The 20,816-nt window shown below is 34.4% G+C and overlaps 1 protein-coding gene across 4 annotated transcripts in view; it reads right to left on the reverse strand.

Moving 5' to 3' along the window:
- The window catches only part of LOC149165977 (mini zinc finger protein 3-like), a 139,843-nt gene that overhangs the window by 89,398 nt on the left and 29,629 nt on the right, over positions 1 to 20,816 (reverse strand). Inside the window, exon 2 of one of the 4 annotated variants that reach the window (XM_089431247.1) lies at positions 10,826 to 10,962. The exons of the other annotated variants lie outside the window; for them this stretch is intronic. Coding sequence (XP_089287373.1) covers positions 10,908 to 10,962 — 55 coding nt within the window. The 3' untranslated portion in view covers positions 10,826 to 10,907. Of the gene's footprint in view, positions 1 to 10,825; positions 10,963 to 20,816 lie in introns of those variants that run through there. 4 annotated transcript variants of the gene reach the window in all.

Raw genomic sequence — 20,816 nt, forward strand, 5'->3', positions numbered from 1 at the left:
TAAAAATCACGATTTAACCAAAAATGATATATATTCTTGAGATATCATTACTTACATTGGGAAAACATCCACTACTAAATTGATATATTATTTGAAACATCTGTCAATTTATAGAAAAAATCAAACATAACCAATTCTTGAAATCAAGAACAATAATATTCACAATTTTTTTTTTGTTAAATAAATTAAAATAAAATAAGTCCAAATCAATATCCATAAGAAAATAAACAAAAATATAAGAGAAAATATTATATAACAAAATATATATATATATATATATATATATATATATATATATATATATATATATATATATATATAATAAACTTAATTTAAATATTTTAGATTCGGTCATTTTGTTTGGATAATTTGAGTGTTCCAAGTTTTTTTAAGGGAATTAATTTATTTATACACTCAAAAGCATATTTTAAATAATTAAAAATCACGATTTAACCAAAAATGATATATATTCTTGAGATATCATTACTTACATTGGGAAAACATCCACTACTAAATTGATATATTATTTGAAACATCTGTCAATTTATAGAAAAAATCAAACATAACCAATTCTTGAAATCAAGAACAATAATATTCACAATTTTTTTTTTTATGACCTAGAGGAACCCAACAGCCTACCTGACACGCAACTACTAGTAAACCTCTAGGGGTCTAGGACCTAACCTCCTCTCCGTAAACCGGGTCACAAACAAGGGGATTTGAACATGAGCCTCTTGAGTTTCGACAATTTCACATATCTTGGATTGCTAATTGAGTTGACCCCAAGACTAATATTCACTAACTTTAAACCTAGATACAATAAACAATTTATTTTTACAATGTTCAAACTTAGGCTTTTCAATAGGCTGGATAAATATGTTGAACACATTTTCATTTTTATTATAATATACCAAGTTAAATTCTTTTGACTGTATATTTTCTCATAAAAAATAATGTTTTGTTTCAATATCCTTTGACCTAGCATGAAAAATAAGGTTATTTTTCAATTTTATTACACTTTGATTATCACATTTCATAATCCTTGGTACTTGTTTCTTTCTCTAACACCTTCAAGGATTCTCCTGAACCATATTTCCTCACAAGTAGCACTACATAATGCTTTGCATGTTTCTTCTATATATGAAAATGTAACAATTATTTCTCTCTTAATGCTCCATGAGATAGCTCTAGGTCCCTATTATCGCTACAACACACAAACCCCAAAATCTTGCCTATACTTGAATGTTAGAGCGTCCTTATAATCTTACAATCTGTTGTTCCAAGTTGATCATATTCGATTCATGGTTGGTTGATGCTTTCCTAAGTGTTAAAGTCTTCTTCTAAGATTCTAAATATTGAAGTCACTTACTTACACATGCTTACATTTTTTATGCATTCACAAGTGCACCTCCTTCTAGCAAGCTTAGTAGTCAATGTCTATCCTTTGAAAATAGGCATTGCACAATATTGGAAGCAAGTACTTGTGCAGTCCTTCGTAACATTAATTGTGCAGTCTTCAGTTCCATACATTGCACAAATCACAAACATTGTGCAGTACCTGATGATAGTGCTTGTGAAGTTGATATGGACAATGACTCTGCAATCCATGTGGACAGTCAATGCATAATTTCAGTTGATGGTATCCCTCACTCTTAGCTGCAAATGTACCATCATCTGTGTGAGTTTCCCAACTGTCTCCTTTGCATGTTTTTTTTTTGTAAGTGTCACTATCACATTTGCGATTGTCATTTTTGCTTGCTTTCACTTTCACAAGTGTCACTTTTATTTTCTTTAGATTTTGCATGTCTTGCTTTTACTTTCTTTAGATTTTGCAAGTATCATTTTCACTTATTCTTACTATCAAAAGTGTCACTTTTCATTGTTTCACTCCTGCATGTGTCTCATTTTAGTGCACCACTAAAGGAAACTCTAACACACTCTTCTACATTATTAAATCTTATAGGTCATAAGAGTATACGCTAGACACTCTCCTACAACATAGCGCACTTTGTAATTGTAGTCAAAACTTATGTTTCATGGATCTATCACTTAGCCATTTTTGGGATTCCCCTTGTCTTCCCACTTTGCATACCTAAAATCTCAGCTACTAGATGAGCACATTTTGCATTCTTAGCCAACAAGGATGCATCCCTTACCCCTTAGAACTATGCATAACACAATCCTAAGGGTAGCTTATTTCACAAACACATTGTGCAATCCTGAAGCATAGTCTCTCAAGTATCTCCTACTTATTCTTGATTGTTGTGCCCAAGATTGTCTTTGTCTTTCCTCTATTGTGCATGGCGTAGTTCTAGTGGGAAGTGATTCATCTAGAGATTTTTGTAATGAAAATTTTTGTAGTACAAATAATTTCTCCTTGTCATGATGAAGTGAGCATCATCAAAGAAAAGTGACCCCACCTTCTTCTGCTTACGTTAGCCAATTGCGTAATCCCTTCACTAAGTGAGACTCAAACCATGCATTTTACAGCTCTGGTGCCCAGTAGGTCCAACTCTAGGTCACTGTAACCCCCAACTGTGCAATTCTTGGAGTCTACACCTTAATCATGGCATATTGGGCAATTCCAGTGGCTAGTCCTATCTCTCCTACTAACTAAAACACCTCACTATGCTATGCCATCTCCTATCCTTCCTCCTACTCTGCATTGCATAGTTCTAGTGGATAATGGGGTCATCTTTTAATCGTTGTGAATTTAAACTATGCAATACCTCCCTCCTCGACTTTCCCACTGTATAGAACATTGAAGAGGCTCTCCTTATTATGCATTGTCAAGTCTCAGTGGAAAACATGGTCACTCTTGAGCTCACCTATGTAATTTATAGCTTCTCTCTCTCAAAGCCCTTGGCCATTGTCCCATCATAGTCAGAATATTTCATGTGGAAGCAAGTGTATAATAGGTGGTTTTTTGTCTTATGTTGGCTTGTAATGAGTGAAATTCATTTGCAGGTGTTATCATCTCCACATGGTAGGGTGATTCCAAGGGAGGTTATCAAGGAGAGATTACAATAAGTCACTTGCAAAGGAGTAAAAGGAAGAACCATTATGGATGACGTGAAGGAATCTTGGACCAAGACAAAGCGATGGAAACTCATGATGACATCGAAGGTTCCAACACTTATCTAGACCATTTGGATGGTGAATATGAACTACAAGAAAAGATCCATCATCAAGAAGTCAAAGTGAGAGCAATAAAGATAAGAGATTTGCACTGACGAAATTAAGTCTTATGTCGTTGTCGCCAAGTCATGGCTACTCAAAATGTCACCACAAAAGTCATATGTGTCAATGTATTTTTCCACATCACAGGTGGAATTTAATTATGTAATTTTCAAAAAATGAGGAAATGTAAAATGTGTGGATGCCCAAGGGTACCACATGCAATGTGAAAAGTCACTAGAAATTTCTAAAGTCATGTAGAATCTGTAAGGTCACATAGGAATTTGAAAAGACATAATAGGAACTCAAGATTCATGAAGGAGGACAAAAGTCATATGGGAGGTGGAGAGTCACCTCATTTTTTATAAATACACCTTCATAGCTCAAGAGAATGGAACTTTGGACTTTTCATCTTGGCTTCTCTAGCTTGGCATATGAGAGAAGATACTTTTTTGGAGGAACAAGTGGTGACATAATGTTCCACTATTGGGGCTAGAGGTGCATTGTTGTAATCATGTATCTTGCGATTTTCACTTAATATATGAAGATCTTTGATGCATCACATTTTCATGCATATTTCATGAATGATTGTAAGACTATTCTTTCATTGTTTGCGGTGTATGTTTATATTAACAAATAATAATAAAAATGCACTATTTCATTGGATTTGGTATGCATCTTGTTGAATGTGCATTGTTACTTTCTTTTATGATCATTTTTATTTGGTGAACTACTTTGCAGGTTAATCAACGATTATTTCCATGCTCTTGTGTGCCTCTTTTAGGAATGAACTATTACTTTTCTTCTACAGGCTCACTCTCCCTTTCCTTTCAGTGAAATTACCTTATATACATTGTAACTATATGGCTCACAGTGTCAACTTACTTTCTTGTTTGAAACATTGTTTTTATAATATATTATGTGACTATTGTAGCCAAGGAAAATCCCTAATAATTATGGTGACCAGAACTATTATACGGAGGGTCTTATACTTCAAATTATGTTAGCTCTAATTGGGACATCATACTCAGGAGACACCCTTTGTTGGCATATTTCCAGCACTGTCAACAGTCCCCCATTGAATACATATGCACAAGTATACCTTTTGTCATTTGGAATTCAAGTCTAATCAAAATTTGTTTAACCTATTAGATCAACATTAAAATCATTAGTATATTCAATGACAAAAGTAATAGGATATTTAAAATAGTGAAGAGCCATTATTTCATAATTCAAATGACTATTATGAGACTTAGCCATGAGCTAGCTAACAATGATTGAAACATTAATATCAAGCCTAGTTGTAGTGAGATAATTTATATTTTTGACCAACTATTGATGTGATGTACCATCAACTTATTTTATTCCATGATCATTATAGAGCTTGGAATTTTATTTCAATAGAGTAGACACTTCTTTGCATTCATCTATGTTAAATGTTTTGAGAAATCCCTTTACATATTTACTCTGTGTGATTATGGTCTTTCCATTTCCTCTCTATGCTTTCAAACCTAAAAAATAATGTTCTCTTTAAGATATTTCATCTAAAATAATTGCGATAACTATCTCTTGATATCTTTAATCAAGTATCTAGCACTCTCTGTGATGATTATATCATCAACATATAAATATATTAATTTAATATGTCCATCAGTATATCAAATGGTATACAAATTATGATCACTTTTTCTTTTTGTAAATCCCCAATGTATAAAGAACCTATCTATTTTTTATACCATGACCTAGAGGCATGTTTAAGCCTATATAAGTCTTTCTTCAATGTGCACAAAATATGCTCTTTACTCCATTTCACAAATCCTTTTAGTTGGACAAGATAAACCTCTTCTTTCAAATCTCCACCCCAAAAATATAATTTCACATATAACTAATGTAAATTGTAATTATATCATTTGGCCAATTCTATTATTATTCTATTTTTGTTTAATTTCAGTATTGGTACACAAGTCTCTTGTAATATAAACCTTTTTTTGTAATAACATTTTGCAACAAATATTGATTTAGATTTTACTTATATAACCATATTCATCACATAGGGGCTTTATTTTCACGAATATATGTTAATTCCCATTTTCATTTTTCACAATAGAGTTATACTCCTCTTCCACAGATTTCATTTTTCTCTTTATTATACATATATTGATAAAAATTTAATGCTTAAACCATTTGAGTCATTAAAACATAGTACTTATACAAGAAAGATGAAGAGGAAGAGAAAATAGAGAATAAAAATAGTAAAATAATATGCATGCAAGGAAAAATGAATGAAAAGGAAAAGAAAAGAAAAGAAATTGAAGAGACAACATTCTAGAATTCTCTTTTGGGGAAAATAGAGGAAAAGAGAGAGAGAACACTACAACAAGAGAGAGACTAGAGAAATTGGACACAAGGAAGGAACACAAGAAAGAAAAGGAGCACATGAAATACAATAATCACACAAGCAAGAGACAAGCAAGGAGAGCAAGGAGCAGAAGACGAATTTGCGTGGTATCCATGAAGAAGATTAGGAGAACAAAAAGAAAGGGAAGAAAATAGTTTTGGATTCCCAGGTCATAGTGTGCATGTTTGATTATCTTGTTGGAATTCAAATGCATGGTTTATGCATTGGTTTATTGGTCAATACTTTTGTCATTGGCATGGTATTTTGTTGGACTGACAGTGATGTACAACCTTGCATTATGCCATTTCTCGGATAGCCATGATATAGTGGGTTCGTTGTTGGTTGAGTTTTGGATTGTTGGTGGACTTTGGATCCTGGTTGAGGTGTTCTTAGGTAAAATAAAAATGGTTAAGGGTGGAGATGGTTTCCTTTAGGAAGCTCTTTATAGGTGGATGGAGGCAAGAAATTTTCTCTAGGTTTGGGGAAGAAATTATGTGGCATCAAAGCTTGCATTGGTTTTGGCGATTTCTCAACATTGTATTGGGTGAAATCATTATGATATGAGGATGGAGGAGGTGTCCTCTGGATTCCCTGTATGTTCACGTTTTGGTTTATTCCACGTGATCCCACATTCATGCTTAGAATATGGCACAGGGGTGATTGGATGGAAGAAAGATTTGGTTCAACCAAATATATAGTCAGGTCATATGTGGAAGTCCCTGACTTGGTTGGCACTATGTTTATGTTAAGATGTGTTATTATTTAATGAGATCAATGAGCACAAGTTTTTTTTCATTGTGTCATTATATGACTGGTTTGTCGTGGCTTCATTCTATTTAAATACTGGTTACATGCATTATATATTTCTTATTATATGAAGTTCTCTTGTTATTGGCTTGCTCCTGATTTGAAAAGATATTATATGGATTGTTTGAATGCATGAGCTAATATGTGTTTGTTACAACTAGTATGAGAGGGAAGCAAGGCTTTTCTATGAAACTAATGTAGGCAGAGAACAAATTATGAATTCATGACTACATATATTATGTTTACAAAGCATTTTTCTAAATTATTAACATATGTTTGGCAAGCTTGGACAATAAAAAAGCTTATAAATATGATGGGAAGACTATGGAACTTTGTTGATAAAAGTTTGGGAATTTCTCGACAGTTAACTTGTAGGCTAGACCTAAAATTTTGCAACTAAGTCTGTAGCCGCATTAGAGAAATTTTGAGGTTAAAAATAGGCCACAAAACAAAAATGTACAACCAAAATCAAGTTTATAAGAACCAATAGGATTCAAGATGATGATGTCAACCATGGTGGTTAATTCACCATTTTTGGAGTAAAAAAGTAAAAAGATAAAAAAATAAAAGAATAAAATGTTATTTTTTCATCTCGTATTTTCAACTTATCTCCTTATGGTTTTACTAAAATTTCGATAAGGAGCATTCATTGGATGAAAAGTTTAATTCCTCATCCAAGGAGTGCCCATGTTGCGTACCTTCAATGGACCCTATGAAATGAAAAATGAGAAATACATGAAAAATGTGATTGTAATCACATTTTTCATGTATTTCTCAGTTTTCGTGTAGTAGGGTCCATCAGAGGTATGCAACATGGGCACTCCTTGGATGAGGAATTAAATTATGCATCTATCAAGTGCTCCTACTCGAAGCTTGAGTAAAAACATAGGGAGATAAATTGAAAATAAAAGTTAAAATAATAGTTTTTTCTTCTTTTTTTCCCTCTAAAATTTGATGAAATAATCTAATATTATTCTATTATTTCCACTATTATTTTAAAATATTCCTTAGGAGGCCCTTTTAGACCTTAAATTTTATTTAATGGAAAGCATAAAAAGAAGAAATATCAGCCACAACAGCATGGAGGATGGGTTCTGTGTGTGGCTGGAGGCCTCTAGCTAGTCTGGCGGGTTTGCATCCATGTAGTTGTGTTGTAAGATAGGTTAGAAAGTGGTTTCAACTCAAGGAAAAGGCTACTAATGAAAATTGTTTGACGTCTGGGTAATCATGTGTTTCCAGGTGTTGCAGTAAGTCTAGACAAGTGGAATCCACTTCCATAATTGGATCTTGGATGCTGTGTCATGCATACTAACTCTCAGCTCACATTTACCCTTGTAAGTATGTTAAAGTGGGTAAGTGTGGGGAGGGTTGTTTCAAGTTCTAGGAATCTAGTTGGACCATTTTTTTAGATATATAATATTATTAAGATATTTAGCCCAAATACCATTACATGAACCTTTACCTTTGATCATACTTTGAGCACGCTCAACCCTTATCACATTGAGCACATTCAACCATTATCACATTGAGCACATTCAACCATTACTCTTTTAATTCTCTCAGCTACTCCATTTCATTGAGATGTATGTGGAATTGTATTTATTGCATAATTACATTCCCTTTTCAATACCTAATTAAGTCTCCTGATGTATACCTCTCCCCTTGATCTAATATGAGATTTTTGATGTACCTACCTATTTGTTTTTTAACATTTTTCTTGATTTCATTAAAATACTCAAAAATATCACTTTTCTACATGATAAAATAGACCATATTATATCTATTACTATCATCAATAACACTATTAAAATAATATGCTCCCATCAGATACATTATTTTCGGAAGACCACGTATATCGTCATTTAATAATTCAAGAATTTGATTTTTTTATTTATAGGAAATTCCCCCCTATGTTGTCTACCTAGTGCATATCCTTCACACATAATATAATCACACTTGAGATTTGGAAGACCCTTTTGCATATCATTCTTCTAAAGAAAAATGAGATCATTACGATTCAAATGTCCATACTTTTGACACCACAACTATTTGTATGACATGGATGCAAATGTTAATGCTTGATGACCTCTCCTGGTAGTATCAGGCTTATATTGTACTCCAAATATTACTCTTGTTGTGAAATCTTTGTAGTGATCTTGCATTTCATTTAGGAAAAATTAATATTTCACAAATTCAACCTTCAAGGCTCTTATTTCCTATAGTGGTACTAAAATCAAGTTCTCTATACATGGTACACACATGATATTCTGAATATGTTTCTCGTATCCATGAAGTAAAATTACAGATATGTCTCTACAACCTTTTATTTCATGAGATTTATTATCTCCTAGATAAATATTAGCACCATAATATTGTCATGAAATGTATCAAACTAGTCTATATGAAATGCCAAATGAATTGATGCACCAAAAACTATGAACCCTACATTGCTATCATCAGTTTGAACATGGAACACAACATCTGAGACAAGCAACTTCATGTTTCTTAATTTATTATTTGTGAAGGAATTATTATTAGAAAAATGTCCTATATGTCTTGTTTGTTTAGATTGATTGTACCTCCTCTTAGGACAATCTCTAGTAAAGTTACCAATCTTATCACAGTAATAACAAGCATCATTTCTCCTCATATTTGCATTATTTTTTGCACGTGGAGGACCTTGAAATGACTTATGTTGTGGCTTCCCTCATTTAATTTTCTCTCGTGGCTTTCCTTTGAAAGTTTGTTTATGTTTTGTTACTAATGCCATATCAGACCTATGAAGTCTTTGATTAAGGTTATTTTGCCTCTCTTCCACCCGCGTAAGTATACACACAAACCCATTAAAAGTAGGATCTTTCTCCCTTGCTACAAGACGTGTAATGAACATTTGGTATTCATCTAGAATACTATTTAAATTTATGGTGACTAAATTAGTGCTAGATACTGTCTCACATATATCACCTAGTTTTTCTTTAAGTTCTTTGATTCTTGAAATGAAATTGCTAATGCTTTCATTTTCCACCATTTTTACCTACAGAAGTTTACTCTTCAAAACTAACACTTAATTTGGATTCTTCATATCATACAAATATTTGAGCATTTTCCACATCTCATTTGATATCTTGCAATCTCTGATGCAGGGTATAATATTTCCTTTTACAAACATTCTTAGAATAACATTTTCATGTATTTTCCATTTCTCTCATTCTTGAATTTATTTGTCCATAGCTAACAGGGCTTTTGGTTTATCTTCATTGTTGCATGAAATCATCAAGAAATCATATCCTTTCATCAATGTATGCATTTTAAATTTTCAATTCGCGTAATTTTCACCATCAAACTTGGTTAACACTACCAAAAAATTATTTATTTAGTTGCAATTAAAAAAAAAAAAAAAAATCTCACAAGTTAAAAATGAAAATTGTTTTTTATTATTCAATGACACCTTAAATGTGGACCCTTCCCTTCCAATAATGTGGTGGCTTTCTCTTTCTCAACACTTTACTTCTCAACACCTTACTTCAACACATGAGACATGATCTAATACTTGGCTTCCCCATGCAACACTTTTCCACAACCTCCTCACACTTGTTCCTTACAAAACACTTCACTAAATAATGACATCACAACTCCAACTGAAAATGCTTTGAGGAATTTGTCTAGTGTAGTTCACAAAAGTGACTACACTTCGTTTTAACACTCTTCCACAATGCATTGTGGCACATGGTGCCATATCTAGTGCACATACCTTTCCATAGGATCTCCATGTGACCACCACCCTTTAATAACTTCAATATTAAACTCTCACAATGAATTCCAGGTCACTTCCTAAGGAAGCCACAACACAACAGGACTAGGATGTTAAAAGTACCAATTCCAGCCATTCACATTATAGTTTAATGCATAAAGCTCTCGCGTGACAACGTTTCCATTCATAGGCTCTACACAATAGCTAGTGCACAACTCAACTCTCACACAGCTTGACTAACACAAATTATCACACAATTTGACTAACAAAGAGCTTCTCACACAGGTCGACTACTGTAAACCTCTCACCACAGTTACCCAGTTCCAATTTGATACATGAATGAAATTTTTTAATTTAAAAAATATAGACAATATACATCTTAAAGACACAGATATATATAGTTTTCCTTCCTTTAACAATCATTCTTTTAACCCATTTTCTTCCTCATTTATTTTTAATATAATAATCTTATCGATACAATTCAAAAATCTTAAAAATCACACTGCCCTTTAATACAAAAACCTTTATTCTTTTAAAAAATTGGTTAGTCACTCAATTTTGTGTTCAGACTAAGTCTATTGTTAGCTTACCATGCCCAAGAAATAACAAACTTATGCATCCTATGCCACTGAAATAACTAATGGGTGGGGTAACTAAAAACCACAGGTTTTCAAAAGGAATGGATCATCATCAAGATTTCGTATATTTTGCTCTGATACGGGAGGATTTGGTAACTATGCTTCACATAGTTGCAGCGCAGCTACGACAGAGTTGTTAATTCCACATACAAACTCGACACTCATCTGCACCACTGCTGTGGCTTATAGCGCTAATACCAAATCAGAGAGAAAACCTTCAGAGATTATCAGTTACATTGGGAAAACACCCACAAATGATCTAATATCTTTCTTCAAACAACCTACAATTTATAGGAAAATTTAGATGTAAACCATTCCCAAAATTAAGAACAAGATAATTCACTAATTCTAAACCTAAACACTTTTTAACGGAATCGAAAACAATCGATTTCAAACTCTTAACAATCTAAATATTTTTACATTATTACTGATGTAAAATTATCTTAAAAATTTAAGATATGATAAATAGTTTACCATATATTTCAAACTTTTAACAATCTAACCATTTTTACATTATTCCTAATTTTAATAATGTAAAATTAATTTAAAAATTGAACTTATGATCAATAATTTTTTGAATAGTTGTTTGATTGTGTTCATGCTTGTTAAATTTTATAGATATTTCGAAATCTGATTAATAATTTTGATCATAAAATATTGATTATCCATTTTTTTGGTTTAAAAAAATATAAAATATTCTAAAATTTGATTAATAATTTTAATGATAAAATGCTGATAATTTTTTTTTGGGTTTTAAGAAATACAGAATATCTGAAATTACACTTTATTAATTGTTTAACTGATAAGATGTCCAATTCCCTTGATATATATATATATATATATATATATATATATATATATATATATATATATATATATATATATATATATATTGTCGGGTTATCCGTGGAAGTATTTGGTACAATCTGTAATTTTTCGCCCTTGTCCACATAACGACAATCATGTATTTAGATCTTTATATTCTCTTAATATAATCCATGATGATTTTCTCTCTGAAATATATATATATATATATATATATATATATGTATTTGGTACAATCTGTAATTTTTCGCCCTTGTCCACATAACAACAATCATGTATTTAGATCTTTATATTCTCTTAATATAATCCATGATGATTTTCTCTCTGAAATATATATATATATATATATATATATATATATATAATCCATTCGAACACCCTGTGCCACAGGCAGATGAATCTGTTTTTTCTTGATGATTTGCGTGATATACCGCAAATGGAAATAAAAGATTTCATTGAGAATTTAGAAAATATAATTAAATAAAAAGAATGTAGTTTAAAAATTATGTTTTTTTTTCGAAAGTTATAGAAATTTTGGTTATGTTTTGAAGAAATTTAGTAAGTATTTTTGTAAATCTAATTAAAAATTATTTAAAATTCATAATTTTAGGTGCCTTAAAAATTTTTGATCGTACTGAATCTATTTTATTATCAAAAACATGATTCAAACACTACATCTATAAAAAAAAATTTGAAATATTTTTACCTAGATTCCAGCCATTTTTAACTTTCGTAGCAATTCCTCCCTTCCTTAAACCTCTCCAAATAAAACTAAAACTAAGAAAGACTAAGATGTAATCAGAAAACGCGTTTGTCAATCCCAAAGAAGATATCGAGTTGTCTCTTATGTGTCGAAAACGAAAAGACAGCAGTACATGTGGGAACTTGTTTTCAGTATGGACAGAAAATGAGCCGGTAAGAGGCAGAATGAAGTTAGACGTTCTTCTTATTCAAGTAAGAACGCAACAACAAAATAAGTTTTTTTTTTTTTTCAGCGTGCCTGTTTAATTTTGTTGACCTTTGGATACACCCCGAATTTCCATAATAAAAGCACAGAGATTTTGTCCATTAATTAATGCAGTGGGATTTCTTCTGTTCCTGTAAAAACAAAATCTTAATTTCCTTATTATAATATAGAAAATCATATAATATTTGTAATGAGGGCTGCAAGTATATAATATTTGTAATCAGGGTTGCACGTCATAATCTCTTAGATGAAATAATTTTACAACGCCAACATGATTTGGAACCATAAGGAGAAGATATATCAGTTAGTGGTAATTATGAACTGAGGTTGCAGTAATAGTTGTTAAATGAATTTTTTTGAAGTTAAATTTAATTGAACATGTCAAATTAATTTTTATTTTAATATATATTTGAGATTTTTTTTACATATTTAGTGGAATAATATATATAATTTATAACAATAAGAAAAAGAAAATATATATTTTTTAATAATGAAAAAATCTACTAAATTAGTACTCTGTGCGTATAGTTATTATTGTTTGCTCTGAGTTAATTTGTTATAAAGCTTTTAGGCTTGAGAGATGGCTTAAGTCTTAGATTATTCATCTATTTTTTTACCTAACCATTAACTTATTAATAAAATCTTAATCTTAATCGAAGAAAAATAGTTTTAAATCATACTGCAGGCCAACTAAAATAATACATCTATTTTACTCCGATCGGGGTGGGAAAGAGGACGCTGGAAGAAATAATGATGGAGGTCAGAAGGTGGAAACACAAGCCACCTCCTAAGATAATCATAACCCAGGATGCAGAGTCAGTTGGCAGGCAGGGACGAAATCCGAGGCGAGGTGATGGAAGAATAATGGAGAAGGCTGGGGTAAAGAATGGAGGCGCACGGACAACGAAGCGCGGGATAGGTGTCAATAATCTTATAAGAACAGGTAAAGACATAGAAACAGATAGTCTGAGGTTAAGAAAGGTGACGAGGGCAGAGAGCATTTGGCAGAGAGTACTTGACAACCATCGCAGAAAGGGGCAGAAGACAATGGCTGAGAGAAGAAGGAAGGATGGAGAAAACGCAGATGAGGAAGGGAGGCGGACAAGACAAGATAAGGACAAGCAGAGAGTCCAGATGGTTATGGATCAAAGCCAGAGTGAGACAGATGAGCAGAAGAGCTGGGAGGAAGACAGACCTCGGGGAATTACAGAACAGGTTCGCATTAAAGGAAAACCGGTGAGGGAAAGCATGCTGGAGGAAGAGCAGTCAGGAGAAGAAGGTAGTCGAAACAAGGACGAAATGGAGCCAGGCAGGAAAGATTGTATGAAGAAGGTGTCTTTCGAGGCCGGTCAAGGAAGCCGTGGTACCACCAGGGGAGGACTATCCAACACAGGCAGAGGGAGAAGACGCAGGGGCCGTGGGAGAGAAAGGCAAAACGAGAGTCAGGAGGCCAAGGCACCTTCTTCAACCGGACAGAAACGAGGAAGGAAGACCAGGAAGCAGATGATCCGGGAAGCAGAGAGGGCATTTAACGAAGGAACCAATGGAGACATAAGAAGAATTATTCAAGAGCTAGAAAATAATGTAATGCAGGAGGAATCAGACCCGGAAATGGAGGACTGGGTCTACCTTCTGCCAGACCCAGGAAATACAAGGGGTCGTCTATCCCTTTATAAACAGTCTCTGCATGTCTACTGGGTGGTGAAACACCTATTGGCTAAGGCTATGGAGCAGGTTGCTGAGGAGATGACAGAAATGGCTCAAGGAATTCCAAATCTAAGAAGGGAATTGAAAAACCTTCAACTCACTCTTCTGATGCAGGATAGTAGACTGGAGGAAATCCAAGTTCTTCTGAAGAAAATCACCACAGGGCCGCGCGACGAGGAGACCATGCCTGAAACAATGGTAGACTGAGTCTTCTAGTTTTTACAAGTGTTCTTTTCATTAAGTTTTTTGAGAAACAGTTCTCCTTTTGAAATGTTCTGAATTGTTAAAACTGATAGGATACTAGCATAGTTTATGGTAGAGTAGTGTTTCAGTCATGTTTTTGCAGACTCAGTACTTATGATATGGGGTGGCTCTTATAGACTTGTGGTGACCAACAGACCCGGTTTCCCCTCGGGGCGGGTTGAGGTCACCAAGTGTTTGTATATAGTTAAATTTGTGTGAATATAATAGTAAAGGTCCTACATTAGCTTACAAAAAAAAAATACATCTATTTTAAGTGAAAACATAGAAAGTGATTACAATTTTGATGTATAGCCCTATGAGTTGCGTATCTCCTAACGAGAAAGTTGAAACTAGATTGTTTACTATGTGATTTTAGATGAACGAACGTACCCACCAGATTGTGTGATGTAGGAGCATTTAGCACCTTAGTCAAAAGGAGGAATCCAAAAGTAGAGAGAAAAGGAGCACGTGGATCACAGGAGCAAAACAACAAAAAATCTATTTTAAAATAGATTTAAAAATGGATTTAAAAATGGAATTGATACGTCTCGAAAACTTTTAATCTAATCTGCCATGTGTTGTATGCATGCATGTAATTAGAGCTTTAAGGGATTTTTTTTAGAGATTTGACTAGATCCTTCATAGTGATCCGATCCAATACTTCTATTATATATATGTGTGATTGAACCCGTATGTTCAGGGTAGATAGAGAGCATAGAATAGAAAATTGTGTGAGCTGAGAGTGTTTACAATGTAGCCAGAGGAGAACCCATTCTAAGGTTGCGATGCCTTAGTTCTGTAATCTTATGCTTATAATAAATATATGTGTTTTGTGAATTTCGTATGTCTGTATATTTGCCTTTATTCCTGTTATAGTGCGTGTTATATGTCGAATGATTTAAAGCCATTTGAATGCATGTTGATCGACCATTGACCACTGTAGGGTCAATGGCGATCCAAAGATATATAGATAATTGTTATGTCGTGTGTGAAGACATATATGGCAGAGAACTGTGTTTAAAGTGCAGAGAATCCATCAAAGGCGACGAACTCCATTTACACAGAGAACAACGCTAAACCCCTTAACGGATATGTAAAGCGGACCTGAAATATTATAAGTTATGGCCTATACCCTTATCGGGCCCGAAATGCATATTGGGTCAGTGCATTGAGTCGGTTGGAACAATTCTTTGAAATGTACGATTGCGATAGCCAATTAAATCGCAATAGTCAGATCGAAGGTCCAGATCGACGGTTTAGGTGTGATAGGCGATTGCATATCGGAGTAGCACAGGAGTTGGACAATGGTGTAGTGGAAGGCCGATACACCGATGGTGATATCACTGATAAACTTATTGGTGATCGGGGCTTTGCCTTATCGGTGATCAGAGGTCTATCTAATCGACGATAGAAGGATTCAGAGTTCGGAGGAGTCAGAGATTATAGAATCTGGAAGGGTTAAGGAGAGCAGGCCCACTGATTTTATAGATGCGGCATAATATTTTGAGGTCTGACAAAGCGCAGCGGAGTGGGGGTTTCCTTTGAAAACTCTTTGTTCCCGTATATCTCCGATAGTTAAATGGCTGGGGCTTTAAGGCCTAAAAGATATATTTTAAAAGTCCAATTTTGTAATAAGGCTCTGATATATGTTAAGTGGTCCATTTTAAACGTTGAAGACCTTATCTAACACTTCCAGTAAGGCTTTGTGGACCATAACCCACAGGCCTCAGAATCAATTTATTTAAGGGAAAGAGATTTTGATTAACCCCCAAAATTCCATTATCATCATTTGGTATTAGAGTAGAAGAAGATTCTGCGTGCAAAGAGGAGGAGAAGTATTCCAAAGAAAGAAAGAACAAGGAGTAGGAGGTAGAGTTGATAAAGCTCGAGAGTTATGGTCTTACTGTCGCACATAGAACGACAGTGGAAGGTGAGAAGATTGTAGCAAACCTAGAGCAAGGAGTGCTGATATGGTTCTAGAGGAGAGAACCTAAAGGATGCCAAAAGACTAAGCTCAAGAGAAAGTTTAGTGAGGTATCATGTAGCAGAAGGAAACTGTTACTGCAAAGGTTTGGTTTCAGCGCACAAAAGACCATGAAAGCAGTTCCACTAAAGAATGAATTAGGTAGAATCGCTAAAGACAAAGAGAAGCATATGACTAGGAGGTCATAAAATTTTGATGCCTCGGAGTCTGATGCAGGAGCATCCAGCACTTTAGTTAAAGGAAGGAATCCAAAAGCAGAGAGTAGAGGAGCACGTGGACTAGGGGATCAAAACAAAGAAAAATCTATTTTAAAACATATTTAATGATGGAATGGATAAGTCTCGAAGACTTTTAATGTAATCTGCCATGTGTTGTATTCATGCATGTAATAATAGCTTTAAGGGCTTTTTGTTAGAGGATTGATCGGATCCTTCATAGTGATCTGATACAAAACTTCTATTATATATATGTGTGATTGAATTTTGTGTTCAAGGTAGACAAAGAGCATAGAATAGAAAACTATGTGAGTTGAGAGTGTTTACAATGTAGCCAGAGGAGAACCCATTCTAAGGATGCGATGCCTTAGTTCTGTAATCTTATGCTTAAAATAAATATATGTGTTCTATGAATTCCGCATGTTTGTATATTTGCCTTTGTTTGTGTTATAGTGCCTATTATATGTCGAATAATTTAAAGTCGTTTGAATGCATGTTGATCAACCATCGACCACTGTAGGGTCGATGGTGATCCAAAGATATATAGATAACTTTTATGTCGTGTGTGAAGACATATATGGTGGAGAACTGTGTTTAAAGCACAGAGAATCCATCAAAGGTGACGAACTCCATTTACACAAAGAAACGACGAAAACCCCTTAACGGATCCGTAAAGCGGACCTGAAATATTATAAGTTATGGCCTATACCCTTATCGGGCTTGGAATGCATATCGGGTTGGCGCGTTGAGTCAATCAGAATAGGCCTTTGAAATGTGCGATTGCAATAGCCGATTAAATTGCAACCGTCAGATCGAGGGTTCAAATTGACGGCTCACGTGCAATCGGTGATCGCATATTGGAGCGGCAAAGGACTTGGACAGTGGCGCAGTGGAAGGCCAATACGCTGATGGCGATATCGCCGATAAATTTATCGGCGATTGGAGCTCTTCCTTATCAGCGATTGGAGGTCTGTCTAATCGACGATTGGAGGTTTCAGAGTTCGGAGGAGTCGGAGATTATAGAAGCGGGAAGGGTTAAGGAGAGCGGACCCGCCGATTTTATAGATGCAGCTAATCTTTTGAGGTCCAACTAAGCACAGCAGAGCGGGGGTTTTCTTTAAAAACTCTTTGTTCTCGTATATCTCCAATAGTTAAATGGCCAGGGTTTTAAGGCCTAAAAGATATAGTTTAAAAGCTCGATCGTGTAATAAGGCTCCGATATATGTTAAGTGGTCCATTTTAATGGCTAAAGGCCTTATATAACGCTTCCGGTAAGGCTTTGTGGGCCATAACCCACAGGGCTCAGAATCAACTTATTTAAGGGAAAGGGATTTTGATTAACCCCCAAAATTCTCTTCCAATCATTGTGGAAATGAACATGGTTGTTGTTCGTCAAAAGGACTCAAGTAGGTTTATCTTGAGATTTTGTTCTGCTCTACAGGTAGGCCTTCTTGAACGGTTTCAAATCAAATCTGATTTTTGAGTGAGATTGATAGGATTCCAATTTTAATTTAATCCGTTTTTTTTTTTCGTATATGAAGGACTTTAATCATATGTTAGATGTTATATTTGTCTAAATATCCTAGTTCAATGTCACTTAGTCTAGTCTAGTTCAGTCTCACTATAATTATTTATGATTGATGTCTCCAATATAATTTTATTTATGGATTTGTAATATTGGAAAAACCATCTCTGCTCCACTTTTCTATTCATTCTTTCTCATAATATGGAAGCTTCAGGTCACATAAGACTCAACAAACCAAAGAAGGAGAAAAAAAAGCCTCCGTTGTTTGAAGAAACTAGTTGTGTGAAACCGGTTGTGCAAAAAAGCAACTCGGAAATTTAAATGTCCAAGAAGATAAAGCAGATCGTTACCTCTGGGGAAGAGAATTTATTTTTTTATTTAAAAAAAATCTGAGAGACCAGCGCACCCATGTCCTCGTTGATAAACTTAAATTTCATGGTATCAAGTGGGTTGATAAACTAAAACTTGTAAAACTTAGCATAACAGCGATACAGCGCAGTCAAACATCATCGTGAAGTGCGTTGCAGCACAGTGATTCGTATCTTGAAGTGCGTTGGGATTGCAAATTAAAAAAAAACGGTTATTTTAATGGCACCATCGATTGTTTGTTTCCGCGAAACGACAATGTAACGAAGGCTTCACATCACAACACACCATCACGGAGCTCGGTTCAACATCAAATCTGGAGCGGAAATTCGAATTGAGGTATCGCCTTAACATCATAGTTCAGACTGGAAGCGACATGAAGTTGGATCTAAACCCCACGAAGCTTCTTTGAAAAGCATGCAGGATCCCGATCTACCACGAAGCTTGGCAAGTCTGCTTGTGTTAAACCATGGAACTCACAGGATGAAATCTGTCCGCAAGATCCAGGCACGAATCGCTTGAAAAGTCAAAGGAAGGTGTGTTGGATAAAAATTGCCGTAAAGTGGAGCACACTCGTCAAAATACATAACGTCTACGAATTATTTGAAGGTCCTCCTTTTTGTTTGAAAGTTTCATTTTGAGCTTCGTGTTTTATTAAAAATGGTCTTTTGTTCAAGAGCCCTCTTTCAAAAATTTAGGACGGCTTTTGTGAGTTTCAAAAGAGATTATATTATTTTAAAACTTACTTATACTTTTACAAAGGGGACTTCTTCAAACAAAGGCTTCCTTCGTATCAAAGTGTCGTCGTTTTAAAAAGCAGTTATTTTTTATTAAAAAAGGGTTTTGTGAAAGTTTTTGGATTTTATTTGAAAGTTGTTTCAAAAAAAAGGTTAGGGAGGAAGCTTGAGCCACCATCACTGTATATGGTACTGTGTGTCACAACCATAACTACCGATGTCAGGGTGACAACTTAATTTGTTTGAAGTTGTGCAACATAGAAGCAAAGTTGTTTTAAAAAAAAGACTTTGTTTGAAGTTGTGAAACAGAGAAGCAAAGTTGTTTTTAAAAAAAGACATGTGGAAGACATGCCTAACAATGTTCATCTTGTATGTGACCACAGACAGAGTACCTATGTGAAAAGCTAAGAAACTGAGAATGTTGAAGCAACAACAAAAGTTGTCTCATATTTATTTGAATGAGTCGGAAGTCCAAAGACAAAAGAATGCCTTCACATTGAAATGCATAAAAGAATATGTAGCTAACAACAATCTACCACTCATTTCAATTGCCAAGACAACCAAGGAAGCCTCGATACTCTTGAAAGGTGTTTTGGTGCAAGGGGGAGTAATCTAGTGCCAAGACAACCAAGGAAGCCTCGATACTCTTGAAAAGCATTTTGGTGCAAGGGGGAGTAATCTAGTTAAAGATGAAGAGTTTGTAGAGTGCCACTGTGCTCAACCACAAGTGGACGACTATGAAAAATTTGCAGAAGAAGTAGACAAAGAGCACACAAATGCTCTTGAATCCCAATGTGCACAACAATAAGTGGATGAAGATTAGGTGAATTTAGCAACAAGGCTTGCTAATGACAGTGAAGATGTCATTGGAGCAGTCAATGCTATGGTGAATCTAGTAATTAATATTGTTGATGTAAACTTTGATGAAGAATTATTGACTAATGATAAATGGTTGTGGATGATGAAACAACATCATCATATCGACATGATGATATTCGGTGAGAGAAACTCACTTGAGTCTGAAAACCAAGTAGAAGACAACCTATTTGCAGCAACATAGGTTAGTGAAGAAGTTGAAGAGATAGAAACAAAAACAAAAGCACAGAAGGAAGCGCGACGAGAGAAAATTTTCATTGCAGAGAAAAAAGAATAGAACCAATGTGGTTATGCAGATGTTTTTAAACTTACCATGGATTTCCAATGTGCAAGTAAACATGACTATTATGAAGAAGAGTTAAATTTCCTTGAAGCATGGATTGCAACACCAATGTTGAAAACAACTTGGACAATGAAAACATCAATGAAATTTTCAAGTATTGGAGTTGTGAAGAAATAAAATTTTATTATGATTTGATATTGCAGCAAATTGATGTTCAAGAAACAGATGATCAAGATCATACTACAAAAGATGACATGTGGCAACAGTCCACATACAAGCCGATTTTTGAAGAAGTCGAGGACATGCTTAAACAACAT

The sequence above is a fragment of the Pinus tabuliformis genome, chromosome 5_1, assembly GCF_031772625.1.
Source record: "Pinus tabuliformis cultivar Carrire ecotype Pingquan chromosome 5_1, CPIR1, whole genome shotgun sequence".
NCBI classification, from domain to species: domain Eukaryota; kingdom Viridiplantae; phylum Streptophyta; class Pinopsida; order Pinales; family Pinaceae; genus Pinus; species Pinus tabuliformis.